Source organism: Chrysochloris asiatica, unplaced genomic scaffold (genome assembly GCF_000296735.1).
Source record: "Chrysochloris asiatica unplaced genomic scaffold, ChrAsi1.0 scaffold00232, whole genome shotgun sequence".
NCBI lineage: Eukaryota > Metazoa > Chordata > Mammalia > Afrosoricida > Chrysochloridae > Chrysochloris > Chrysochloris asiatica.
The window spans coordinates 1021483-1049353 of record NW_006408750.1 but is presented as its reverse complement, the minus strand read 5'-3'; the positions used below and the strand labels follow the sequence as shown (position 1 = coordinate 1049353).

The following is a 27871-nucleotide window of genomic DNA, read 5'->3' as shown; positions in this document are numbered from 1 at the left end:
CTTACAGTCTTGAGAGAGCCAGAACCAGGAGTGACTGAGCCATGGCCGAAGGAGAAATCACAACCTTCACAGCCCTGACCGAGAAGTTTAATCTGCCGCCAGGGAATTACAAAAAGCCCAAACTCCTCTACTGCAGCAACGGGGGCCACTTCTTGAGGATTCTTCCAGATGGCACCGTGGACGGCACCCGGGACAGGAGTGACCAGCACAGTAAGCACCCTCTCTCCTATTGTCTTTGCCTATCTGCTATCTCCTCAAGTCCAAGGCAGGAGAATATCTAAATACCTCTGGGTCCCCATTCTCCAAGGCGCTATGCAGACCTGGCACACTCAGAAGCAGGTGGGCATGGAAAATAGGGAGTGGTGTGACTTATGACCAATCTGAAGGCAAAGTCCCTCAGGTTTTTAATGGGATTCTCTGCTGACCAAACAAAACTGGCTATGTGTGCATTTTCCCAGGTTTCTGTTACCAGCAAGAGGTCTGACCCCTGAGGCTGGTCAGGGCCCTGCTCACTCCAGGATAGGAAGAGCCAGATGGGGCCGAGTGGTAAATCCTGTACAAAGACATGAGCTCAATTTCAAGTTAACTAACTCTCCGGGTTATGTTTCCACTGGGCTTGATTTGTGAAATCCTAGTTCATAATCATAGTCTTACACATTATAAATTATGCGGCCTTCACTCTGCATATCTTGCAGATGTGGTTGTGGTAACCAGGGAGGGGTAAAGTGCTTCTCCAGACTGTATAGAAACTGTAGAGCCGAAGCTATTTGAGCCAGATGCTGAATCTCTCTCACAGGCCTTCCTGCAAGCCCTGCTCTCAGATGACGTTGATAAATGAAGGTATACCTTTCTTGACTATCTAAGTGTAAAACTCTTTCTTTTGCTTTAGTACCCCTGGCATCGGTGTGTATGTTTGATTTTAGGGTTCCCAGTCCTACAGTGCTGTTACTGGAGACTCCCTGAGCACCAGGGAAGCATTAGTGATTGTAGAGCAACCAGAAGTCAGAACTGTTCATCTTTCAAGGGTCAGCAGGCTAAAGAGTCAAACGTCCTGCAAATCAAGGGGAGGGGAGTGTGAGTACCACCAGAACATGGGACTAGCACAGGTAGAAAATAAGGTAGTGCAGCACTGACTTTAAAATGCAAAACACTGCCTCATGCGTGGTGGTTTATACACTGCATAGTCCTCATCATTCCAGAAATATGCACCCTGGTGTGGCGCTGTTAAGGTAAGCACTGGAACACAAGGTCGGTTTGAACTACAAGGTTGGTGGTACAAGCTCACCAGCTGCTCCTTGGAAACCCTGGACAGGATTACTATGAGTTGGAACTGACTGACAGCAGTTAGCACCAACAATAGGCACCAAAGAAGACAGGCTGTCACTGGTATTCACTCTCTAGCCTTGGATGCACAGGTATTGGGGGTGGAAGCTGGCATGCACAGACATGCAAGCTCTTCCTGCAGGAAGGTTGAAGTTTGGGTCCGTAGCTGCAGGACTCAATTCGTTGGCTGTGTTCTGATGGCTTGTCTTCAACTGGACCAGCCAAATGCCTTAGACTCAAAAACAGGTACTAGGGTGAAGCAAAGCAAAACAAAACAAGAAAAACAATCCTCTGTCTAGTAGGTTGAACATACACCTAAGCAATACTGGCTGCAAATAAATGCATTTGAATTGCAATCCACAGTCCGGCATGGTGCATGAGTCACACAATCCGCACACAGCACATTTTCATTCTCCCGGGTTTTAAACGTTTCTCATACGCATTACTTGCCTATTTTCTAAAGCAATGGAGAATGTTCTTTGGGCCTCAGGATCCCAGTGGGACAGCATCCTTGCTAGGAGTTAATTAGGCCCCTCTGAGAAGCCTTGAATTCTGGGGTAAAAGAGGCTACCATTACTAGGACCTAGGACATCGGTGCAATTGGCATAGGACTTCTTCACTGCTGTCACTGACTTGTGAATTCTGCTGCCCACTCAGCCGCCTGACCTCAGGGATCAGGAACCCTTGGAATGCAGGAATGCAGTACATGGAGTCACAGGCATGTGTGTGTGCATATTAGCAGCCAAGGAATGCTCCAGCAATTATCTAATGATCTGCCCAGCGAACTTGGGCAAGGGGCTTAACTCCTCTGGCCTTACTTTTCTCACTTACAAACATAAGGCTACTAGAACTTGCCCCACCCCCACCCCACCCCCAGATTTCTTGGAACAATTAAGTGAGATACTGCACTGAATAATGCCTGGCCAGAGTACCTTCCCTAGCCTCCTCCATTCTATGAAACCACCTCCCAAGTAGGATAAGGGTTTAGACTCAGGTTTTGATTTAGGGCCTAACATTCAGCGCAGGATGACTTTTCACTAACCCTAGCCATGAGAACAAGAAGATCTGGGGGGGCAGAGGCTTAGAAGGTGGGCTGCTAACTTGCAAGGTCATTTGTTTGAATCTACCAACTGCTCTGCAGGAGAAAGACGAGGCTTTTTGCTCCTGTAAAGATTTACAACCTTGAAAACCCTATGTTGTTGTTATGTGCCTTGGAGTCGGTTCCGACCCATAGCGACCCTGTACAGGGTTTCCGAGGCTGTAAATCTTTACGGGAGCAGAAAGCCTCATCTTTCTCCCACGGAACAGCTGGTAGTTTCGAACTGCTGACCTTGCGGTTCGCAGCCCGATTCATAACCACTACGCTACCAGTTCAAACCCACCAGCCGCTCTTAGAAACTCTATACAACGTTGTTATGAGTCAGAACTGACTCAACAACACACAAGAACAACAATGTTCCCAGCTGCGCAATCTGGAGGAAACATGAATCTCACTTAGACGCAGTTTCCTCACCTGTGGAATGGAAACAACACTGTCCTATACGTCTTAGAAGGCTGCAAAGAGTTGTGTGATACAAGTAGCAGAGAAGACGCCTCTTGGGCTTGGATGAACCCACTAAATGGGGTCTGTCTCCCTCTTCTGTCCAGTGGCAGTACTACCATAAACCCTTCTGAATTTCAAACGTATCAAATTTGGACAGGCAGGAATAGATAATCCCTATGTAACTAAGATTAGTTATAGTGGCATGGGGAGGAACTCTATTTCTTTATCATTTGTTTGAAAGTGATTAGAAACAGGTTACACACGATGTAAAACATCCCTTAAGAAAAAGTATTTCTAAAAGCCAGTCAAAAAGCATTTTTTTTGAATCCACATAAATCATGCAAGATAGAATCATATACCTTTAAGCTCTATAGGCAAAAATAATTCCCTTCATACTTCTCTTTGTGCCCAACTAGTTTATCTGCCCTGGGTACATTTTTTTTAATTTCAAAATTTGTCTGACTCCTACTCCTGGAAAAATGTTTCCAACTATTGAACACAAAACCTTTCTTATAGTGGTATAAACATAAACTGATGCTTGTGTAGGGGTATTGTAATATAGGCCTAGGTAAAATGTGTCCATGGGTGGGAATTTCCAGCCTGTAGAGAAGGAGGGTTTTGGGTTTGACCTTTTACGATTCCTCAAATCACAGCTGTAGGCAAAAACAAACGGCTATTGTTAAGGAGCTCTGGTAGCGTAGTGGTTACGAATTGGGCTGCGAACCTTAAGGTCAGCGGTTCGAAACTACCAGCCGCTCCACGGGAGAAAGATGAGGCTTTCTACTCCCGTAAGGATTTACACCCTCGGAAACCCTGTACAGGGTTGCTATGGGTCGGAACCGATTCAATGGCACTTAACAACAACAACAACAACATTGTTATGAAGTGCTGTCAAGTCAGTACTGACTCATATGGACCCTGTATAAGGTTTCTGAGAAGCAACCAGTGAGTTTGAACCACCAACCATGCAGATAACCACACCAGGACTTCAAAATCAGACTGCAAGAGCTTCAAAATTGGGGACCCATAGAGCACAGGGCTGTGAAAAGATTTCCTATTGGACTTCAGGGATTTGTTGTTGTTGTTAGGTGCTGTAGACCATGGCAACAGAACACTGCCAAGTCCTGTGCCAGCCTCATAGTTGCTGCTACTTTTGAGCCATTTCTGCTAACACTGTGCCAGTCCATCTCATTGGGGGTCTCCCTCTTTTTTTGCTAGCCCTCTACTTTACCACACATGATGTCCTTTTCCAGGGACTGGCCCCTCTTAATAATATGTCTGAAGTATGAGAGATGAAGTCTGGCCATCTTGGCTTCTAAGGAACATTCTGGATATACTTCTTCTAGCACAGATTTGCTTGTTCTTCTGGAAAGCCATGGTACCTTTAATATTCTTCTCTAACATCAAAATTCAGATGCATCAATTCTTTTATTGTCTTTCTTATTCATTTTCTAATTTTCACATACATGTGAGGCTACTGAAGATATCATGGCTTGGGTCAGGAGCACGTTAGTCCTTAAATTGACATCTTTGCTCCTGAACAGTTTAAAGAGGTCTTGTGCAGATTTGCCTAATAGCAATATGTCTTTTGATTTCTTGACTGCCAGGGCTTTGGGAGACAGGTAACTTGGGTCTCTTCATGTGAGAGCATCCTGGGAGAGGACCAGGTGAGGGACAAGATGTCCAGTTCCACTTCTCACACAGAGCACTTGAGCAATGACTTGTGGAGCCGGCAGGGCTCCCTGTACAACACTGTGTGTGATTACTTAAGTTTTTCTCTCCTGCTGGGCTCCCTGAGGACAGGAACTTTGCCTCTTGTTGTTCAGCACTGTGATTTTCATGCCTCACCATTTCCTGGCACTTGGAAAATGCTCAGTAAACATTTATTGGATGAGTGAATGAATTGTAATGGCAGCAGATAAATTCAAATTCATCAGAACATGAAGGGGCTTCGAAAAGTTCATGGAAAAATAGAATGGAAAGATAGTGAAGTTTTTCCACGACCTTTTTTTAGCACGTCCCTCCTCCCCATATTCATTATATTTTTATTGAGCACCTGATATGTGCCAGGCATTGTAGTAGACTCTTTCATCTGTACCTAGCCATGTTCCTGTGGAGACAGTAACTAGTACCCCTCTAAGAACACAGAAGCTAACTGGGAGAACTTGGTACAGACTCACAACTTCTGCTCCCAAGATCCTTTCCATAGTCCACCGTTAGAAATGAATCCCGATGTTAAGTAAAAGACACTCGATGAGACTAAATTACCTTGGCAAAGCAAAATTTATTCCTGCAAGAGGGTGCGTGTGCATAGCCGTACATACAGGTACAGGCCAGCGAGCACACCGAGTGGGCGGTCCACTCGGGTTTTTAATCCCTGATGCGAGTCTCAAGGCTGTGTCTCACCCCACTGGCTAGGGTTTTGACCACACAATCTTTTCCCTTACCAGGTTGGCTAGTTTAAAATTATAAGGCGAGCATTCCTACTTTAGGAAAAGAAAAGGAGAGCAATCTTTACCCCAGGAAGTAGTTAAAAAAGGAAAGAGAGTGATCATAAAGTCTTTACTCCAGGAAGTCCACCATGATGCTAATGTCACCAACAAAGGCTTAAATAAACACCTTGAACTCACATAGCCTACAGGCTGAGTCAGATGGGTGTTATGTTCAGGTTCCTTTACCACTGCTGACTAGTTCTGTGTCACATTGGTGATATTGTTTCTCCTACTTGTACCTCTATTTGCTTATTTTTTACAAGGACGGCAATGATACTCACCCCATAGGAAAGGAGGGGTTTTAAGCATGATGAAAACCCATTAAGTTGGCTCTGACTCCTGGTGACATCATCAATGACAGAGTAAAACTATGATTCACAGAGTTTTCAATGGCTGATATTTTTGGACATAGATCATCAGCTCTTTATTCTGAGGCAACTCTGAGTGGACTTGAACCACCAACGTTTTAGTTAGCAGCTGAGCATGTTAACTGTGGTACCACCCGGCGGTTCCTTAAAAGGGATAATGTTTGTAAAAGTCCTTAGCACATTTCCAAGCACATAATAAGTTAAAAAAAAAAAAAAATACTATCATCCTTCCCCCCTACTAGATGGCACTTAGCAACAACACCACGGAACTAAGGGTGACTCTTCCTCCCAGCTTCTATGTGACTGTGAGGTTTGGAGCTCTGAAGGTATAACATGCCTAGGTGCTGGCCCAGAAAGCCCCACCCTGCCTCACTTCTCTACAGAGCAAGCTGGCTCCAACAAAGGCCATGTTTTGATTTTGTCCTTTCTGCTGAGTTCCCCCACTTGCCAAGGGGGGCCCATAACGTATTTCTCCACGGGATGAGTAACTGCATCCATAACTGGAGGAGAAGAATCTCACAAATGTCCAAACTTTGCAGCTTTTTTATGTGGCCCACCACTCCACACCTCGACAAGCACACAGGAGGCTACGTGGGGAGCTGGATTACTGGCACCGCTCACCACACGGATGGAAATGTTCCTGAGAAAAGTGTGTGCCAATCAAATATTTATAAATCAAACCACATCCTGAATGCACTAGGGGAGCTCACTGGCCCAAAGAATCCTCTTTGCAGCCCTTTATAAAGGCAGGGCAGACACCTTCTTTAAAGACAAGCCCCTCTCTCCCCTTGTTCAGGCCTGTGGCAATTTCTGTTCTCTGGCTCCCTGAGAATAAAGACACTGTACTTTTGGCACTCGCCACCAGTTTCATCTGCAAGGTCAGTGGCTCAAGCTCACCAACTGTACCCTTGGAAACCCTATACAGGGTTGCTATGGGTCGGGATTGACTTGCCGGCACTTCACAACAACAACCAGCTTGACCAAAAGTCAAACTCACTCTTCAAATAACCAGAATAGACAAAGTCCGGGTCTTGTAGCCAGAATTGGGGGGAGAGGGGGTGTCTTTAGTTAGAAATGTTGCCCCTGAGGGTATTCTAACAGGTTGGTCAATTTTTATGCAAATGACTCCCTGCTTCTCCTCCCCCAGCCAGCCATTTGTTGTTATTAAGTACCACCTGGTTCCTACTCCTAGCGACCCTGTACAGTGTTTCTGAGGAGCAACTGGTAGGTCTGAACTGCTGATCCTGTGGTTTGAAGTCCAGTGCTGATTATCTGATTATTATTAGGAAGGGTTATTTTTCTAAGATAAACTGTATTTTCAATATCACATAGTCCCTGGACTTTATAGAAATTTTCCAGACCACCTTGTTCAGACTCTAAAGGAGAATCAGACATCTTTATACATTCTAAATATACATCAACATACATATTCTAAAAACACTGGATTTCCCCCCCCCCCAAAAAAAAATTCTTTTTCTTTTTCCTTCTTCCTTCCTCCATCTTTCTCTAATGTTTCACTGAGCCTGGTTTGTGGCTACGTTTTAATTATAAACGCCACTGACATAAAACCACCTCACTGAGTTCTGAATGAGGCTGACCTCACTTTGGATAAACACGGTAAAGGACGGGAAGTCTCCAACCCAGAATAAACCAGGCACGTAATCTCTCTTGGCCTCTCTTTGGAAAGCAGAGGTGGAAAGCCGATGTAAAGGCCACAGACACTCTATAGACACAGAGTCTCCCTGGCTAAACGCATCAGCTGTCATCCTTTTTTTTTTTTTTTAATTCCTAGAGCAGAAATTTCTTAAGATTAAAAAAATAAAAAATTCCTAGAGCAGGAAAGGAGGATGGTGACTCTGTAGGATAAGCACTGGACTGTGAATTCAAGGTTGGTGGTTTGAGCCCACCAGATGCTCTGTGGGAGAAAGATGAGGCTTTCTGCTCCTATAAAGATGTACAGTCTTGGAAATCCTACACAGGGTGGGTATAAGTCAGAACCGACTCAATGACACTTGACAACAGAGAAGGACAGTAAGATTTTGACACTGCTATTGCTTGGCCCTCACAAACAGGCTGCAGCGCCCAATGCTCACTTATCTTGACATCCGTAGGCACAAAATTCCTGTTTCTTCTTTCCTCACTTAGAAAGTAAGGAATTTTGTGTTTTACCAGAAATACACTACCATTGGAGTCCTGGTATGGCACTATGGGCTAATGTGTCAGACTGCAAAGTCGTTTGAACTGCAGCGTCCGGTGGTTCAAGTTTACCAGCTGCTCCTTGGAAACCCTATACAGGGTCACTATGGGTCAGAATCAGCTTGACAGCACTTAAAAACAACAAGACCCCGGCATCCTGGTGTGATGCTGTAGGATAAGCACTTAACCTCAAGGTCTGTTTGAACTGCAAGGTCTATGGTTCAAACTCACCAGCCACTTCTTGGAAATCCTACACAGGGTCGCTATGAGTCAGAATCAACTCAATGGCACTTAACAACAACAATAAAGACTCAATAAGACCCAACAAAGTCCTGGTGTGGTGCTCCAAGATAAGCACTGGACTGTTAACTGCAAGGCTGACAGACAGCTCAAGCCCACCAGCTGCTTTTGGTAAACCTCTGCAGGGCCGCTATGAGTCAGAACCAACTCCGCAGCACACAACAACAAGACCCAATAGGGAGACCCTACTCTGACAGACACGGGGTGGCCTTGAGTCCAAATGGATGCCATGGCAACTGTTTAGCATCTCCCTTTGAAAGCAAAGGAGAAAGCCAGAGATAAAGGTACAACTGCCTGACTGGAGGCTGGTTCATCAAAAACTCAGTGTTCCCCTTTACTTCTAGGTACGCAGGGGACCATAAAAGGGCTTCGTGGACGAGAAGGGGAACAAGGTAGAAGCATGGTTTCTTGTTTGTTGCTAGTTGCTGTCAAGTGGATTCCAGCTTATGGTGATCCCAAATATGCAGAGTAGAGTTTTCAAGGATGTGACCTTTCAGAAGCAGACCATCAGGCCTGTCTTCTGGGCATCTCTGGGTGGGTTTCAACTGTCAACCTTTTAGCTAGTAGTTAAACACCTAAGTGTTTGTGCCACATGAAGGTGATTTTGCACATTTTGGATTGTTGGGCATTTATTTTTTATAAATAGGTTATTCCTGAACCAACACACCCTAATGCATTTCTAATAAAGAAGCAGAACTCTGGATTCTATGGAAACACTTATTGCCAGAAATCCACTAAACAAATACTTCCCACCCTCTTCCAGTACTCTCTTCCTCCACATTTCAATTTGTCAGTGTTCACTTTCCCTGTTTCATAATACTTTATTATGTATTTGAATTGCTCCAAGAAATGCTTATCTTTCACTGCACCTTTACAAAGTTCCTTTCTATATTTCTCCTAAGTCAAAAGTTGCTGTCCTTATTTCTAAATAGGGGAAAAATAAGTACCCTTAGGATTAAAGGACTTGGTAAAAAGTACTTGCCCTTCATCCTTTTCTTGTTGTTATTGTCCTGAAGTGCCATGGTGTCGGTTTTGACTCATAGTATAGGGTTTCCAAGGAGCGGCTGGTGAGCTTGAACCACTGACCTTGCAGTTCAAACCGACCTTGTAGTCTTGCGCATTAACCCACACGAGGACTCCCTTCATCCTTAGGATGCTTTAAAGCCCGTGAACCTTCCTGCCCAGATTCCCTAAGATGAAAGTTCTAAACTCCTACGTGGAATAAATAAGAGGTAATTTCTTCCCTTTGGCTATGCTGCTAACCCTGGGGTTGCTGTTGTTGTTAAGTGCCGTCAAGTCAGTTCTGACCCATAGCAACCCTGTATAGGGTTTCCTAGGAGCAGCTGGTAAGCTTGAACTGCTGACCTTGCAGTTCAAATGGCTTTGCAGTCTGATTATCCCACAGCACCACACCAGGACTCCGTAGGGGCTGATAAAGGGGACTAAGTGGACAAAGTGTCCTTTTAGTGGCTCTTTGCCCTGTCCTGCCTGGCTGACTTACCAGTTGATAGTCTGCCTATGGCTACCTATTCTTGGTATAGCCACGACTGGGGTCCAGGCTGATCTGGTCAGAAAATATCAAAGGGACCACCAGGACCCAAAACATGATGAGAATTGGACAATTCTGAGTGTTTGCCCTTAGACTAAGAACACTTCTTTAAACATCAAGTACCACCCCTGAAAATTACAAAGGGAATTCAACAAACACTAGCAGCTCCATCACCCAGAGTTAACCAATATTCCTAGCTAGTCACTGGTTCACTTTGGGTGATGGAACCTTTTTAAAGGAATTAAGCATTACAGTGCAGGTGAAATGCTGCTGCCTAACCCCCTTTTAGTCTTACTCCTTCTTCTCTTCCTCGCAAAGCCACCACTTCTAGTATACGTTTTATACTATCTAGCTGGTTCAAACCCATTAAATTCAACAATTTAACCAGCCAATCCTTGGAAATGCTATGCAGGATTGCTATGAGTAGGAGGACTCAATAGCACTTAACAACAGTATGTATTTTACTACTTTAGCACATGCGTATCTTCATGAATTATGCACACTGATTTGTGCTTCTTTGGTTTTTCTTTTTTACATAATGTTCATCAAAGAATCGCTATAAATATTCTTCTGCAATTTGCTCCCCACCGGCGCTACCCCTTGCCACAGTATATTCTTTTCTGCTTTTCTCTGAAAGGGAAATACTTTTCCACATAGATATACAGAGACAGAAAGAAGGGTTTGGGTTTTTATTTTAATTGTCTTTTTTGTTACTGGGTTACTTTAACTCTCATATGTGCATTTGTCTGTATCCCTAGTTGTATGTTGTTGTTGTTAAGTGCCTTGAGTCAGTTATGACTCATAGTGACCCTGTATAAGGCTTCCAAGGAGCGGTTGGTGAATTTGAACTGCTGATCTTGTGGTTTAAACCAATCTTGCAGTCCAGTGCTTTATCCCACAGCACAACACCAGGGTTGTGTATGTTGTTGTGTTGTGAAGTGTCATCAAGTCAGTTCCGACCTATAGCGACTCTGTATAGGGTTTCCAAGGAGCAGTTGGTGACCTTGAACCACTATCCTTGCAGTTCAAACAGCTTTGCAGTCTGGTGCATTAACCCACAGTGCCACACCAGGACTCCCTAAAAGCAGGGACCCTGTCTGGCATTCAGTAATGTTCCCAGTACATAATGTTGTTGTTGTTAAGTGCCATAGTGTCAGTTTCAACTCATAGCAACCCTGAATAGGGTTTCCAAGGAGAAACTGGCCAGTTGAAACTGCTGACTTTGAGGTTCAAACCAAACTTGTGGTCCTGTGCTTATCATACAGCACCACACCAGGACTCCCAGTACATAACAGATGTTTGATAATGTGTTGACTGTCTCTCCGTCCATCTGGTCCTGCATTAATACAGAAAGAAGAAGCTGCTGCTTCAGGTGAGAACCCATAGCCAGCCTCCTTTTTCTGACATCCCTGCCCCCCAAAACACACACACTTTGCATACTCTCTCCTTCTTCTTTGCTCCTCAGCAGCAGGATGTCGGCTTGGAAACCTGGAATTAAGTCACACTAGAGAATTGGACGCCTAGTCAGTTACCCACACAGCACAGGCTGAGTGTTACTCCTTCCTGCCAGTCCTGCTTGCAGAAGGATATATGTTTAGGAAACTTAGCCAGAAAGAAATCCAGTGAAAATGAGCTATGAAACTTGGACATCCTGGAGAAATAATATTTACAGAGGAAACTCTTGAGACGAACTCTCACCAGCGTAACAACTCTGGTGGCATGACTGGTGGCTGAGGGCTGAAGTCATGTGCTCAGCAGGGCTCTGGCTCTTCATTACCCTGATAGGACTTTACAGGGCCATGACTAGACTTCACGGATGGCAAAGACGACCTCACAGATCCCCAGGGCAAGATGACTATTGTTATTGTTAAGTGTTGTCGACTCTTTTCTGACTCTTAGCAACCCTGTATTCTTACCAAGGAGTGGTTGGTGAGTTTGAACCACTGAACTTGTGGTAAGTAGTCCAGTACTTATCCTACAGAGCAAGACAATAGGTATTAAATGTGCTGCACAAGACCTTTTTAAAGTGTTGAAGAACAAAGATGTCAGCTTGAGGACTAAGGTGTGCCTGACCCAAGCCATGGTATTTTCAATAACCTCATATGCATGCCAAAGCTGGACAGTGAATAAGGAAGATCATAGAAGAATTGACACTTTTGAATTATGGTGTTGGAGGAGAATATTGAAAGTGCCATGGGCTGCCAAAAGAACCAAAAGATCTGTGTTGGAAGAAGTGCAGTCAGAGTGCTCCTTGGAAGCCAAGATGGCCAAACTTCGTCTCTCATACTTCAGACATATTGTCAGGAGGGAGCAGTCACTGGAAAAGGATATCATGTTTGGTAAGGTGGAGGGTCAGAGAAAAAGAGGAAGACCCCCAGAAAGATGGATTGGTAAAGTGGCAGCATCAATGGGCTCAAGCATGGCAACAATAGTGAGGTTGGTCCAGGATCGGACAGTGTTTCATTCTGTTGTCGCTATGAGTTGGTACCGACTCAATGGCACCTAACAACAACAACAACAAGGAAGTAGAATAGAATTGAACTGGAAAACGGAAAGCTTTTTAAAAAGTTTTCTTTGATGATCTAAAAGGATCCACCCTTTGGGATTTCTAGGTTGTTGTTAAGTGCCATTGAGTCCTTGTATAGCATCCCTATGTACAACAGAATGAGGTCCTGTATCATCCTAATAATTCTTATGTTTGAGCCCATTATTGCATTCACTGTACCAATCTGTCTCATTAGGGGTCTTCTTCTGTTTTCACTGATACTACACTTTTCTAAGCATCATATCCTTCTTCAGGGACTGGTACCTTCCGTTAACATGTCCAAAATGGAGAGACGGAGTTTTACCAGCCTTGTTTCTAAGGAGCATTCTGACTGCACTTCTTCCAAGACAGATTTGTTTGTTATCCTGGCAGTCCATGGTACTTTCAACATCCTTTGCCAACACACACCATAATTCAAATGCATTGATCCTTCCACAGTTTTCCTTATTTATTGTCTAACTTTTACATGCATATGAGATGTCTGAATACGAGGTGACTGCACATGAGGCAGCTTGGGTCAGGCACACTTTTTTCCTTAAACTAATAGCTTTGCCCTTGAAGACTTGAAAGAGGTCTTGTGCAACAGATTCACCTAATGCAATACATCATTTGGTTTCTTGACTGCTGCTTCCATGAATATGGGTTGTGGAGTCAAGTAAAATGAAGTCTTTGACAACTTCCATCTTTTCTCCATTTATTTTCATATTTATTGATCCAGTAGCGAGCATTTTTGTTTTTCTTTATGTTAAAGTGTAATCTATATTGCATGCTATAGTCTTTGATCTTCATCAATAAAATGTTTTAAGTCCTTCCACTTCTAGCAAACAAGGTTGTATCACTGGCACAATGCAGATTGTTGATAAATCTTCACCCAATCCTGATGCTATGTTCTTCTTCATCTAGTCCAATTTCTCAAATTATTTGCTTAGCATACAGGTTAAATAACTGTGGTCAAAGGGTACAATGCTGACACATACTTTTTCTGATTTTAAACCATGTAATGTCTCTGTTCAAATAACTGCTTCTCTGTTCAGGATCTGCATGAACACAATTAAGTGTTCTGGAATTCCTATTCCTAATGTTATGCATAATTTGTGATAATCCACACAGTCAAATGTCTTTGTACAGTCAATAAAAAGTAGGTAGACATATTTCTCGTATACTCTGCTTTTATTCAAGATCTATCTGACATCAACAATGATCTCCCTAGTTCTATGTCCTCTTCTGAATTTGGCTTGAATTTCTGGAAGTTACCTGTTGATCTACCTCTCCAACCATTTTTGAATGGTGGAGGATTTCTACAGCACCCATAGTGTGTCTGAGTCAATACCAACACATGTGTAGTAGCAGAAGTTGTTGTTGTTAAGTGTCGTGTGTGGTAAGTGGACAGAAGTCTCAGGTAATTAATATCACTTCATTCCATGGCTACAAATGGGGTCTTGGATGGCCCTCTTCCATTTTGAACATGTCAGATCTTGAATGGAGGAGATCCAAGAAGGGGAGTAAGGCTGAATTTGGACCAGTCCATCCCATAACTAGAGTCTGTGAAGCAGAGTGAGAGATCAGAAACAGCAGGATACTTTGAAGCCACAAACCTCGGTTCTGGTCATGGTTTTGCATCTTATTAATATAATCTTGGGTAACAAATGCTCTTACCAACCTATAGTCTTCTCACCTGTAGGATGAAGCAAGTGCCACCTTCCCCCAGGGATTGTTGTGAAGAGTTGACATCACATATTATTGATGTGTGCTGTCAATTGATTGCAACTCAGAACAACCTGATAGGGCAGAGTAGAATTGCCCCATAGGGTTTCTAAGGCTGTAATCTTTACAGAAACAGATGGTCACATCTTTCTTCTGCAGAGTGGTTGGTGGCTGACCTTTCAGTTAGCAAATGAGCGCTTTAATCATTGCACCATCAGAACTCCTTTGAGGTCACATTAACACAGTGGAAATGGTGCCTGATGAGACTCATGAACACTTACTGAGTACAAAATATATCAGGGGCCATACTAGGCACTTTCTATTAAATTATTTAATCCTCACATCAATTCCATGAAATAGGTACTATTGTTATAAAGAAACAAAAGTAAATCACTTGCCCTATGATCACACAAGTAATACACAGTCAATATAGAATGAATCCATGCACTTGATGTTTGGAGCCCACTTTCTTTAATTTTGCAGTTTATACCAAGATAGAAACTAGCATAACACCTACCATTGTAGGCGATTAATAAATGCCCCACTCCTTCTCTTGGTCTCTCCTAATTACATAGAAAGAATTAGGATTCACATGGAATCCTGGTATGTTTCTGTAGGATCAACACTGTACTGCTATCCTAAAGGTCAGCAGTTTAAACCCACTAGCTGCTCCTCAGAAACACTATGGCACTTAACAAAGACAATAGCAATCATATGTTGTTGTTGTGTGCAGTCGAATTCTGACCCATAGTGACCCTGAACAGGGTTTCTGAGGCTATAAATCTTTACAGGAGCAGAAAGCCTCATCTTTCTCCCACGGAGCAGCTGATAGTTTCGAACTGCTGACCTTGTGGTTCACAGCCCAATTCGTAGCCACTACACTACCAGAGTTCCTGGTAGCAATCATATAAGATTATGCTGATAAACTGATAGATAAGTGCATGTGAAAACCCTTTGGAAACTCTAAAGTACAATGAAAAGAAAAGCCCCAAACCAGTTGCCATTAAGTTGATTCCAACTGATGGCAACACCATGTGTGTTAGAGTAGAACTATGTCCCAAAGGGTTTTTAGTTGCTGATCACCAGCCCTTTCTTCCAAGTTACCTCTGTATGGACTTGACTCTCCAAACTTTCAATTAGCACTCAAGTGCATTAACCATTTGCACCAACCAGAGACACTATGGAAATACAGGGCATATACTTTTTTTTTTTTTTTTTTTAATGTTTTATTGTGAATTATGTGATCGTTTACATGGGAGAACATTAGCGTTACATTCATCCTCTCATATATCATTTCATTGCCATGATTACAATCCACAGGGCATGTAGTTTTAAAATAGCTTTATTGATTCACGAGGATGAGCCAAAAATTATCTACTCTGGCTGTAGAATTTATTTTAATCAACTTTTAGAAAAGACAAATACATAATTTTTCAGCATTATCTCCTGGCTTTTCAATACACTTTGTCCATCTGTCGACAAGCTTCCATATTCCCTTATTTAAAGATGTTTTAGGCAGACCTGCACGCCATGAATGTACCGCTGTCTTCACTTTTTCATCAGATGTGGATGTGAATCTTCATCCTTGAAGGGCTGCTTTTATGGGACCAAACAGGTCAAAGTCCGATGGAGCAAGATCAGGATTATAGGGAAGATGCTTTAACACCCCCAAACTAAGTTTTTTGCAGAGTGTCAACAGTGTGGGCAGAGGTTTGCAGTTGTCATGCAAGATCACAATGCCCTTGGATAGCAGTCCTCTGCATTCAGTCTGAAGTTTAGGCTTCAGATCTTCAGTGAGCAGCTCACTGTAATCAGCACTGTTGATTGTTGAACTTTTTCCTGATAATGTTTCAATACTGGCCCTTGAGAATTCCAGAAACCTGTAAATATCAATTTTCCAACTGGTGGTTGACTTTTGAACTTTTTCTTTGTTGGCGACTGAGGATGTTTCTATTCCATACCTTGCTGTTTACTCTCAGTCTCATAGTGATGACTCCTTGTCTTGTTACTGGTAATGATTTTTTAAAATAAACCTTTACCTTCCTTCAAGTATCCATCCCAATTTTGTTTGCAGATGTCTAAACGCATCTATTTACGCTCTTCTGTGAGTTGTTTTGGTCCCCATCTCACACAAACTTTTCAAAACCCAAGGCTGTCATGGATTATTTCATAGGCCTAGCCGTGGCTGATTTGTCACATAATTCACTGTCGCTTGTCTATAGGACAGAATCATTTCATGTGCACACTCAATGTTGTCATCAGCTGTAGACGTGGACGGGAGTTGTAATATAACCAGAGGCAGAGCATTTTTGACTCACCCTTGTATAATTCACATACCAAATAATTCATCCACTAAAACATCCAATTTACATATTTGCTTGGTTGTGGACCTATCACCACAATCAATTTTAAAACATTTTTATCACACTATAAGGTACACCTCTCCCTTTTAGCCATTATCCCTCACGTGCCCAGGACTCAACCGGAATCTCGCTAGTCCTTGGCAAACACTAATCTGCCTTCTGTCTCTATGGATTTGAATATTCTAGACATTCCATTTAAATGAAATCATATCATATGTGGTATTTTGTGACCAGATTCTTTCACTTATAATATTTTCAAGATTTATCTGTGTTGCAGCATGTATCAGTACTCCATTCCTTTTCATTACTGAATTGTATGCCTTATATGTTGTTGTGGTTAAGTGTCTTTGAGTCAGTTCTGATTCATAGCCACCCTATATAGGGTTTCCGAGGGTTAAAATCTTTGTGGAAGCAGAAAGCCTCATCTTTCTCCCATGGAGCAGCTGGTGGGCTCGAACTGCTGATATAGGGCATTGTCATTAAATCTGTCTATATGATTCATAGAGTGTTAGAGCTAGAAAAACTTTAGAGAGTGGACCTAAGCCCCTTTCATTTTATTGATGAGGAGACTGTGGCCAAGAGACGTTAAGTAATAGTCTAGCAAGGCTTACCCAGCTGGTTGTTGACAAGGCCAATTCTTAAGCTTCCAACTCTAACTTGTTGTTGTGAGGTGCCACTGAGTCACAGCGACCCTGTATAGGGTTTCCCAGAGCAGCTGGTAGGTTCGAACTTCCAATCTTGTGGTTCAAAATCCAATGCTGATCTTACAGCACCACACTTACAGCGTCCCAACTTGGTCCTTGTAATTTCATGCTACAAAACACAACAGGAAATATAATTCAGAGTGCATAGTTTTATCAGAGAAGAAAAGTCAGCTTGTCCTACCAGAGAACTATCTACTCAGTAGGCACTTGCCCTGATCCAGATTTCACTAATTGTCCAGAGAGTCCAGAAAGAATTGATTGTCAAATGTAAAACCTGAAAGCACCTCCTTTTATTCCTGGGAGAATGAACAAAGGTATCGTGGTGGTGGTTATGTGCCGTGGAGTTGGTTCCGACTCATAGCGACCCTGTACGGGGTTTCCGAGACTATAAATCTTTATGGGAGCAGAAAGCCTCATTTTTCTCCTGCGGAACAGCTGGTAGTTTCGAACTGCTGACCTTAAGGTTCACAGCCCGATTCGTAACCTCTATGCTACCAGAGCTCCTGAACAAAGGTATAATAATGATCAAATAGGTACAGAATGGTAATGATGTACCCAGCCCCGACACCTTGGGAATGTCCATCCATGTAAATGGAGAGAACAGAATTCAATGTAACTCATGGTCTTTGCTCTCAACTTAAGCACTGCTGATATTTTGCATGATTCCCTTTTTAGAGGTGGGGATGTCCTTTATTACAGACTGTATAGCAGCATCCCTGGTCTCTACTCCGTTGTGCACCAGTATCACTGCCTCTACTTCCTTGTCATGACAATCGAATACATCTCCAGACATTGTCCACTATCCCCTAGGGAACAAAATCCCCCTTCCCTGTTGGCATCTACTATTCTCAGCACTTGTTTCCAGGTAACTGCCCCACAGAGATTTCTGTTCAGCCTGTATCCCCATTGGGTTGCCACAGAGGTTGGGGGTTGATGATTGAACCTCATTGTGTGTAAATTCCCAGAGTTTCATATGTGGCAACCAACCTTAGCTCCCTAGGAATCTCTTCTGCCTGGGAACATGACAATTACAGATTAAAAAAAAAAAAAAAAAGTCTGTTAACAAGAGTCTCCTCAGTGTCTAGAATTCCCTGGCCATAAACAGTACTCTGAAGCAAATTCATAATTAAAGCAAAGCACATGAAGCAGGGCTAGTATACCACAAGATGACCAGGACAATGGAGCCCAGGGATATGAATGCTGTTTCCTAGGGTGATTATTTTCCTCTGGGTAACAGAGGGAAGACCCTGGTTGTGCAAATGGTTAACATGCTGGGCTGCTGACCAAAACGTTGGAGGTTCGAGTCTGCCCAAAGGTGTTTGGAAGAACAGCCTGGTAATCTACTTCTGAAAAAAAAAACAGCCACTGGAAACTCTGTGAGCATAACTCTTCTCTGACACACATGGGATCGCCAAGAGTCAGAAGTCAACTTCACAGCCACTGGTTACTTTCACGGAGGAGACAGGAGCCAGGCGGTGTGAGAGTGTACGGATGGTGGGTGAGCCTGCCATCAACTCTCCTCCCTGTTCAAGAACATCATTCCCAACGGACAGCTTTCTTTGGAGGGCAAAGAAAGGGGAACTGTATTTCTATGTTTTGATTAATTTGAGGCTCATCCTCGAGGGCTCTGTGAAATGAATGAGCATAACTTTCCATGGCTAACTGTCCTGGCCACTGGGTCCTATTGGCAAAAGGCTAGTGTTTATTTACTTTTGTTCATGTTATTTTTATTTCAGTTCAGCTGCAGCTCAGTGCGGAAAGCGTGGGGGAGGTGTACATAAAGAGCACCGAGACTGGCCAGTACTTGGCCATGGACACCGACGGGCTTTTATATGGCTCGGTAAGTATGAGGCTGACCTGCTTCCAGACACAGCCAAGGCTTGGTTTCCAGGCACCTTGTCACACTGAGGGAGCAAACTATAAAGCAACAATTAATGCCTGTTTGTTTGTTTTTTCCAGTAGGACACAAACATTTTTTGCAAGTTTCTTATGTCATTCTCTCAAAATACTTCAATGTATTCTTTTGCACAGACATAGAAGACAATTTTATTAAAACTTTAGTAACTTATCAGTCACTTGCTTGAGAATACCTAGTGGTGTGGCACTGTAGGATAAGCACTGGACCGCAAGATCATTTTGAATTGCAAGGTTGGCAGTTCAAATTTACCAGCATTCCTCAGAAACCTTATGCAGGGTTGCTATGAGTAAAAACCAACTCGACGGCACTTAAAAACAACAACAATCCTTCTTCAGTCATTCATTCAAAAATATTTCTTAAGCAACTATTACTTTCCAGGTGCTGTGTTAGGAGCTGTAGATACAGTGATGAAAAGCTAGATCTGTCTATGTCCGCAGGCAGCTTACATTTGGGACAAACTCATTTTTTTAATGTACTCTCTCTCATAAGAGGAAATATCCTACTTCTTACTCATTTCTTTTTTTCTTCTTCTTCTTCTTTTTTTTAAGTTTTTATTATAAATTGAGTAAAAGTTTACAGAGCAGATTGTCAGTTTTACATTCAAGAAATCATATATTGGTTCATTGAAAGGATTACAATCCCCTCCATGTGGTGTCAGTCAACAGTATTTACCTCTTTTGTTTTGTTATGATGTACATGCACAAAACAGAAAATATATATTCCTTTAAATATCCAAAGGGCACACTGCAAGCCAGCCTCCTGTCCACAGGCACACAGCCTTTTTCAGTCCATGAGCCTAGAATCCTTAGCTGTTCTCTCTCTCTCTCTCTCTCTCTCTCTCTTTTTCTCTCTTGCTCTTGCTCTGTCACTGTCTCAGCTGTCAATGATTTTCTGGTTTCTTACTCATTTCTTGTTGCTGTTAAGTACTGTTGAGTTGGTTCTGACTCATAGTGACCCTGTATAATTTCCAGGGCTGTAAATCTTTACAGGAGCAGCAAGCCTCATCTTTTTCCTGCAGAGCAGCTGGTGGGCTCAAACAGCCAGCCTTGGAGTTAGCAGTCTAGTGCTTATCTTACAGGCCCATCATGTTCCCTTTTCATTTATAGTCTAGTGAAATAATAAGTGGGTGGTGGTACAGTGGTTATGTGCTTGACTGTTAACTGAAGGGTTGGGAGTTTGAACCCAAGCAACTGCAGAAGAAAGGCCTGGTGACCCACTTTCCTAAAAATTACACCTAGAAATCCTTAACACCTAGAGGGAATGAGTCACTGGGCCTGGGGACTCAGGACTATAGTCTCAGGGGACATCAAGGTCAGCTGGCATAGCATAATCCACAAAGACAATGTTCTACACCCTACTTTGTTGAGTAGCTTTAAGGGGTCTTAAAAGCTTGTGAGTGGCCATTTAAGGTTAATTATTGGTCTCTCCTGATGAAAATCAAATACGTATGAACACAGTCCAGTGGACTACTGGGCCACATAAACATCATTATTCATGACCCTGAAAATATAACTAGATGGTACCCAGCTACCACTATCAACAACTCTGAAAGGAGTTACATTAGATGGAGTGGGAGAAACATGTGGAACAAAATTCAAGGACCACACTTACTGGTCAGAGAGATATAGGTAGAACCTCTGAGACCCCAGCCTTAGTTATTCTGCATGTCTGGAAACGAACTCACTCTCAGGACTCAATTTTCAGCCAAATAAAAGACAAGTCTATACGGGGACTAATAACACAAGGGAGATCAGCAACGTTAGAATAATCGGTCATTTAGTATCCAAAGGGCAGCAATTTTCCAAGGTCAAAGTTCAAAAGGGTAAGGAAAGGGGGAATGGAAACAGGAAACACCGGGAGGAAGTTGGATATGTTTCATTGTGGGGTTCCAGTCATTGTGATAAAACAAAATGTCTATGAATTGTTGAATGGAAAACTGAACTGCTCTATAGACCTTCACCCAATTCACAATTTAAAACAACAACAAAAGAATCCTATGGGGGCAGTTCTACTCTGTCACATCGGGTCACAATGAATTGAAGCCAACTTGATGATACCTAACAACATCAACAAGGTATGTTAGACCACTTTGAAGTAAGATGGGTTATAACATAATATTTAATTGGGGGACTCTGTGGCACTAGAGAAATGGTTCAGACTTAAGTGTTTGATATACATCGCCAAGGGTGGGAGGTAGGGAATTTTTGGTGTGGTGCTGTGGGTTAATGCGCCAGACTGCAAAGCCATTTGAACTGCAAGGTCGGTGGTTTAAGCTCACTAGCTACTCCTCGGAAACCCTATACAGGGTCGCTGTGGGTCGGAATCGACTCAACGGCACTTAACAACAACAAGAAGTACCTCTCACCTCTGGTTCACTATACGTGTGTCTCTTAAATTTTTTACCAAAATTGCAGAAGCATTAATTTATATGTCATGCTTTGAAAACAGCCTCCTTTATTTTTGTGGGGGCACCTAAAAAGATTAAAAGTTCAGTACCTTAAGTCAACAACTGTTTATCAAATGCTTCCTAAGCACTGTGTTAATTCCTAAAAGGGATGCAAAGATGAATGAGCCATGCACCTGCCCTTGAGAAGTTGTTGGTCTAATAGTTTATTTAATAAATAAAATCATCTACAGCTTCTGCCCTTTTCCTTTCACAGTGCTTTACACTGGTTCCTCTCCAGAAAAGAAACAGAGGCTACTTGATTTTGTTTCTTTTAGTATCTCTTCTAACAGATTTAACTGGAAAGAGAGCTGAAGCCAATGGCCCCAAATTTTGATACTAGTTTTGGATTTAGTTACTCTCCTTTCTGTCCTAACAGCTGATAAATCCAGACTAATTGACAGCCCAAGCCAAACCCTTTTTCCTTTTATGATGTCTACAAAATGGCAGTTAGTAGGGGGATTTAGTCTGGGGGCTCCCTTTAATTTATATAAAATTGCTAAAGTGACACATCCAAGGCACAACAATTGGTCTCTATTTGCCTGGAACAACAGAGGAAGAAGGAAAGTCAGGAATAGGAGGAAGATATGGAATGGGTGGCGAATTATTTCCACCTTTGCCTTGAGACCAGAAGAACTAAAGGGTGCCCAGCTACCATTACTGAACATTTTGATCAAAGATTCTATGGTGGTGGTGGTTGTGTGCTGTAGAGTCAGTTCCGACTCATAGTGATCCTGTATAGGGTTTCCGAGGCTGTACATCTTTACGGGAGCAGAAATCCTCATCTTTCTCCCGTGAAAAAGCTGGTAGTTTTGAACTGCTGACCTTGAGATTTGCAGCCCGATGCATAACCACTACGCTACCAGAGGTCTTTCATTCTTTAGAGGATCAAAATGAGGGAAGAACAGAAAAGAATTTCAGATTCCTCTCAAACTAATTGTCTTGAGATAAACTTGAAACCTTAAGTTAAAAATACCCCTGAAGTCTTAAAACCAAACAATAGTTTAGCTTGTTGTTATTGTTGTTGTTAAGTGCTGTCGAGTCCATTCAGAACCATAGCGACTCTGTACATACAGGGTTTCCGAGGAGCAGTTAGTGAACTTGAACCACCGACCTTGTGGTTCAAACCGACTTTGCAATCCACGCATTAACTCATAGCACCACACCAGGACTCCTATAGTTTAGCTTAACTAATAGGGAAGGTCTACCTTGAGAATTGTGCTCTTTTAAGAACTGTCTATATGGAATGAAATTTACAACAATGACGTCAAAGGTTAAATAGGAACCTAGTAGGCAAGGGGTGTATGTTAATGGGGGAGGAACAGCTCAGAAAAGGCGGATGAGAATGGTTGTACAACTTGAAGAATGTAGCCAATGTCACTGAACTGTACATGTGGAAACTGTATATTCTCAACAATAAAATAAATACTTTTTAAAAAAATTGCCAGAGATGGTGGCACAGGGAACACTGAAGTTATAATCTTAGCTAATGTTTGGGGTGTGAAGGCAGCTCTTTCATACTGCCAGCTAAGATGATATCATCACCTAGATTGCTGTCAAGACACAGAACCATTGGAACAACTTTAGGGAGTTTGAAACTAGGCAAGACTGCTATAGAAGGAGTAGATTTTTGTTGTTGTTGTTAAGATGGTTCTTCTAGCAAGTAATAAAATCAACCAGGCAATCAACCAACCAATCAATAGATTATAGGTTCATTGTAGTTCAGTCTCACGTCTCTGCCACAGTAGCAAGTTACTTGCCCCCTCTGAGCCTGATCTAGAATAGGGATAATAACAAATAGCAAAGGTGACTTGTGGCACAATGGACCATGAAAGGTTGATGGTTGGTACCCACCAGCCACTCCTTGGGATAAAGATATGACAGTCTACTTTTGTAAAGATTACAGCCTTAGAAACTCTACTTCCAGTTCTGCTCTGCTCTATAGGTTTGCTATAGTATCGGTATGAGTCGGAAGCTACTGGATAACATAGAATTTCATGGTTAGAACTACCTCATACAACACTGGTTGTTTTTCAGTTCTGTGTCCTCTTCAGGACCATTGGTATATTGGTGGTGCTAGTACACAGAATTTAGGAGGCAGGGGTCAGTGGGGTCACACACAGAAGGCACCCACCCACCGGCACGAATCACTAGTAGCTGTAAGACAAATAGCCCATTTGTAAATAATTCTTCCTCATTGTTTCTGATATCATATATTACAGTTTACGGCCCTTTCCCCGCCCCCTTTAAAGCAGTTTCAGTGTATAGTATCCCATTCTTGGTGGTGGTGGTGGTGGTGGTGTGCCATGGAGTTGGTCCCTACTTGTCAAGACCCTGTATAGAGTATCTGAGGCTGTAAATCTTTACGAGAGCAGAAAGCTCCTCTTTCTCCCTCAAACGGCTGGTAGTTTCGAACTGCTGACTTTGAGGTTAGCAGCCTGGCTTGTAACCACTATGCTACCAGAGCTCCTAATCCCATTCTTACCTACATGAAAATACTGAGGGATTTCCACTGTGCAACCCCTTTCTTCCACCAGAGCTGGGGTTGATGCAGAGTGATGAGAATATATTATGCATAATCATTTTTGCACATTCCCCACTAAAAGAAGTTTTATAACACCTCAGACTTCTGCTTCCTGCTCTAAACCAAATTTTGCTATTAATCCATTGTGACTCAATTTTTGTGTGTGTATATGGAAAGGATACATTTCTTAAAAAAAAAAAAATAAATAAGTTTAAAGGTCTATATAGCAAAATAATCATTTGTTTCTGGGAGTGGGAGCTGGGTGTTTTCAATTAAGGTGTGAACAGCTTCCTGCAGCTTCCTAGTTTTCTATAGTGGGGATATGTCACTTATGTAATGGGGGAAAAAAGTGCTAAATATAAAAAAGAAAACAATTAAAACAAGAGTCATGAGTCAATAGCTAACCCTCATGTCCTCAGCATAGTACGAAGCACCCTCCAATGTGGCCGGCTGACTCAGACGGTGACTCAGCCATTCTGTGTGTGTCAACTGATGTAGTGTAACAGAGCACCAGGTGGGGAATGTGGCCATCTTCACCTTCGTCACAGAACGTGGGTCTGACGCCCACTGAGGGGCGTCAGAGGGTGAGCTATCCTAACACTCCCTAGCTCCCCGCCCCTGACAATGTACATCAAAGATTAATGTCTGCATTATTTCTCCAGATGCAGCAAAGTCATCCAATTTAGTATTATATTTATATCCCATCTTCCTCCAAGATGATTTACGATGTCTCACCCAGTTGTCATTTCATGAGACTATAAATGTTATATGGTTACTTACTACATGGTTGCTTACTAATAAAAACTAAACTTTATTGAATGCTTTATATTGTCTCAAGAATCACATTTAATTCAACAGGCAGCTGGTGAGCACCTCTTATTTGCAAGGTTGTAAGCTAGACCTAATGGGGGATTCCAAGCCAACAAGAATCCATCCCTCCCCTCAGTAGGACGTACAGTCTGATGGGATAAACATGCCTACCAATAATTAGAGCACAACAAACAATCTCCTTGGAAAACAACCATAAAGGTCACCTCTCAGGTGAGGAAATAATATAGAGATCACATGACTTGAAAGAGGAGCTAAGTCATCAATCAGTGTAGACTAGTTTTTATATTTGAATTAATCCAAACATAGTAACTGTATTCTAAAGTCATATCCATATGAAGTCCTGGTGGTGCAAGGGTTAAATGTTCGGCTGCTAACCTATAGGTTAGCAGTTTGAACCTACCAGTTTGATCTGCAGTAAACAAAACCTGGTGATCTGCTCTTATAAAAGTGTTCCTAGGAAGCCCTGTGTAGCAGTTCTATTCTGTCACATGGGGTTTCTATGAGCTGAAATTGACTTGATGGCAAACAACAACGTATCTATACAACTTTACTCTGTCTTTCTGTGTGTATGCTTAAAAAGAGATGCTGTTGTTTGTGAAGTACCATCCGACTCATAGAGACCCCTCACAGGGTTTCCAGGGAGCTTCTGGGGAGTTTGAACTGCTGATCTTGCAATTCAAACCGACCTTGCGGTTCAAACCGACCTTGCGGTTGAGTGCTTATCCTACAGCATACCACAAAGCAGGGAAGGATATTCACTGCTAACACTTGCCATTATCTGGGTGTTGAACTTTGGGTGATTTTTTTTTTTTTTTTTATGCTTTTATTGTGAATTATGTGATCATTTCCATGGGAGAACATTATCTTTACATTCATCCTATCGTATTTCGTTTGATTGCAATGATTACAATCCCCTCCAGGCATCATCAAACAACCAAAGGGTACACCCTGCATGCCTGCCCTCTTCCCCCTGCCCCCCACCCCAGCCATCAGCACACTAACCCTCTCCCTCCCTGAGTCTAGAGTCCCCAGTTGCTCCATCTCTCCACGTCATTGTCTCTGCCTCCATCTCTGGTGACACTGCTTCTCTGGAAAGGATCCTGCACTTTGCTTTTCTCCTTTGATGGTTCCAGGGACCTCCACTCCTGGACTGCAAAATTAACCACTCCCCTCCTTTTGTTACAAAACATCTACCTTTACCTTTCCAATACTCATAGTCAGTCCTGATAGCAATCATTTCCTATCGAACCACAAGAATCTTATCTCTATCACTTTTCATCAGCTCCGTCCAGACAGGTTAGAAACCACTCAGTGGAGATTCTACCTTTCCCCATGCCCTCTGGAACTCGGTTCCCTATTGAAAGCTTGTAAGCCAGTCACTTCTTGCCTTTGTGTTGTTGTTGTTGTTAAGTGCCATCGAGTCGGTTCCGACCCATAGTGACCCTGTACGGGGTTTCCGAGGGTGTAAATCTTTACAGGAGTAGAAAGCCTCATCTTTCTCCCACAGAGCGGCTGGTAGTTTCGAACCGCTGACCTTAAGGTTCTTGCCTTTGTAGACCCCCCATTTTGAGTAAACAATGTCTAAGTTGCCCATCATTGTCTATCCTGTGTACCAAGGGGGTGGGAATGCTCCTCACTGTAAAGATTTGTTCCCTCCTTTGTCCTATTGCATCCACAAGCATAGGTCAAGTTCACCAAATTGTAGTGGATTACTTTTTTTCCCCTCCTCTTTCTTCCTCTATTCAAGTTCTGATCATCCAGCCATTGAAGCCAAGTCAGGTGGGTACTGTCGGACATTAATTTTTCTCTATCTCTTTTTTATTTTAAGTAATGTTGTGGCTCTTGAAGGGGAAAACAAATATTTTCTTTTTATAAGGAGCCAAAAGATAGTTATTTTCATTTGAAAACAAGAACCTCACTTAAACTCTGGGATATCTTTTATGCTTACACATTTTACACAAGAATGTATATTCATAATAGCACAGAGATAAAAAGTCTGATGGCATTAGTGAAAGTCATTAGAATGAACAAGTAGTCTTCCTTTTATTTTTCAAGGCCAAACATGAGAGACCACTATTGCAGCACAGTTTTGTTTGAACTCTTTAGAATGTTTTTCATAGGCATGCCTATATATGTAAGGCCTTTACAATGAGAACGGCTAAGCCCTGACCCCAAGGTGCTAAAATGGTGCAGAAACCCCAAGAGAAAACTCTGGAGCCTTGGGAATGGCAAATAGAAAGGAAGCTGACAATAATACAATTTGAAGGCTCATTGTGTGATAAGCACGACTGTAAGTGCTCACATTACAACCCTCTGAAGCAGGTTCTACTATTATCCCAATTTTCCTAAGGAAGAAACAGGCCCAGGGAACCCCTGTGACTTGTCCAAGGTCATACAGCTAGTAAACCAAGGAACCCCCTCTAAGCCCTTTCACCAATAGTAGACTTTTCTTTTGGTTTTATCTTTTTAGCAGGCACCAAATGAAGAATGTTTGTTCCTGGAAAGGCTGGAGGAAAACCATTACAACACCTACATTTCCAAGAAGCATGCAGAGAAGAATTGGTTCGTTGGTCTCAAGAAGAACGGAAGCTGCAAACGCGGTCCTCGGACTCACTATGGACAGAAAGCAATCTTGTTTCTTCCCCTGCCAGTCTCCTCTGATTAAAGAAATCCATTCAGGGTGCTGACCACTCCAGAGGAGTTGCATGGGGTCCTCATCCCATTGACCCCCAGAATGTTCCCTTGACCACTGGCTGCACTAACCCTTGGCCCACAGAACCTGAATTTGTAAGCAATGTGCTTCTAAATACCCAGCTCACCCTTTTGCAGAGCCCTTTACCCCAGTAGTGTTTGGAACAGAGAGGACCAAATTGCTTCTAGGGGCCAACTGGCTGGCTAGTCTGGGTCTGGGTTTGGATGTCCGGTTGCTTCTGGACAGGCTACAGGCTGAGCCTCTCAATGCAAAGGTGGGGCCAAATGAAGTGTGTTAAGGGGTCTGCCAAATGAGTCATTAGTAACTGCGCACAATTTCCCTCTACTGAGTGAACCCTGTCTGCTGTTCCCCCAAA

The 27871-nt window shown here is 42.7% G+C and overlaps 1 protein-coding gene across 4 annotated transcripts; it reads left to right on the top strand.

Moving 5' to 3' along the window:
• The first annotated feature begins 5 nt into the window (after positions 1-5).
• FGF1 (fibroblast growth factor 1 (acidic)) lies at positions 6-27871 on the top strand. 4 transcript variants are annotated; one of them, XM_006873260.1, is made up of 3 exons: positions 6-210; positions 18824-18927; positions 27274-27871. In XM_006873260.1, exons 1-3 carry the CDS (start codon positions 42-44, stop codon positions 27466-27468), a joined length of 468 nt encoding a protein of 155 aa, XP_006873322.1. In that variant the 5' UTR covers positions 6-41; the 3' UTR covers positions 27469-27871. The 4 variants fall into 4 exon arrangements, with proteins under 4 accessions (XP_006873322.1, XP_006873324.1, XP_006873323.1 ...); XM_006873261.1 differs by having other exon boundaries at positions 42-210; positions 27277-27468; XM_006873262.1 differs by lacking the exon at positions 18824-18927 and having other exon boundaries at positions 41-210; positions 27274-27480.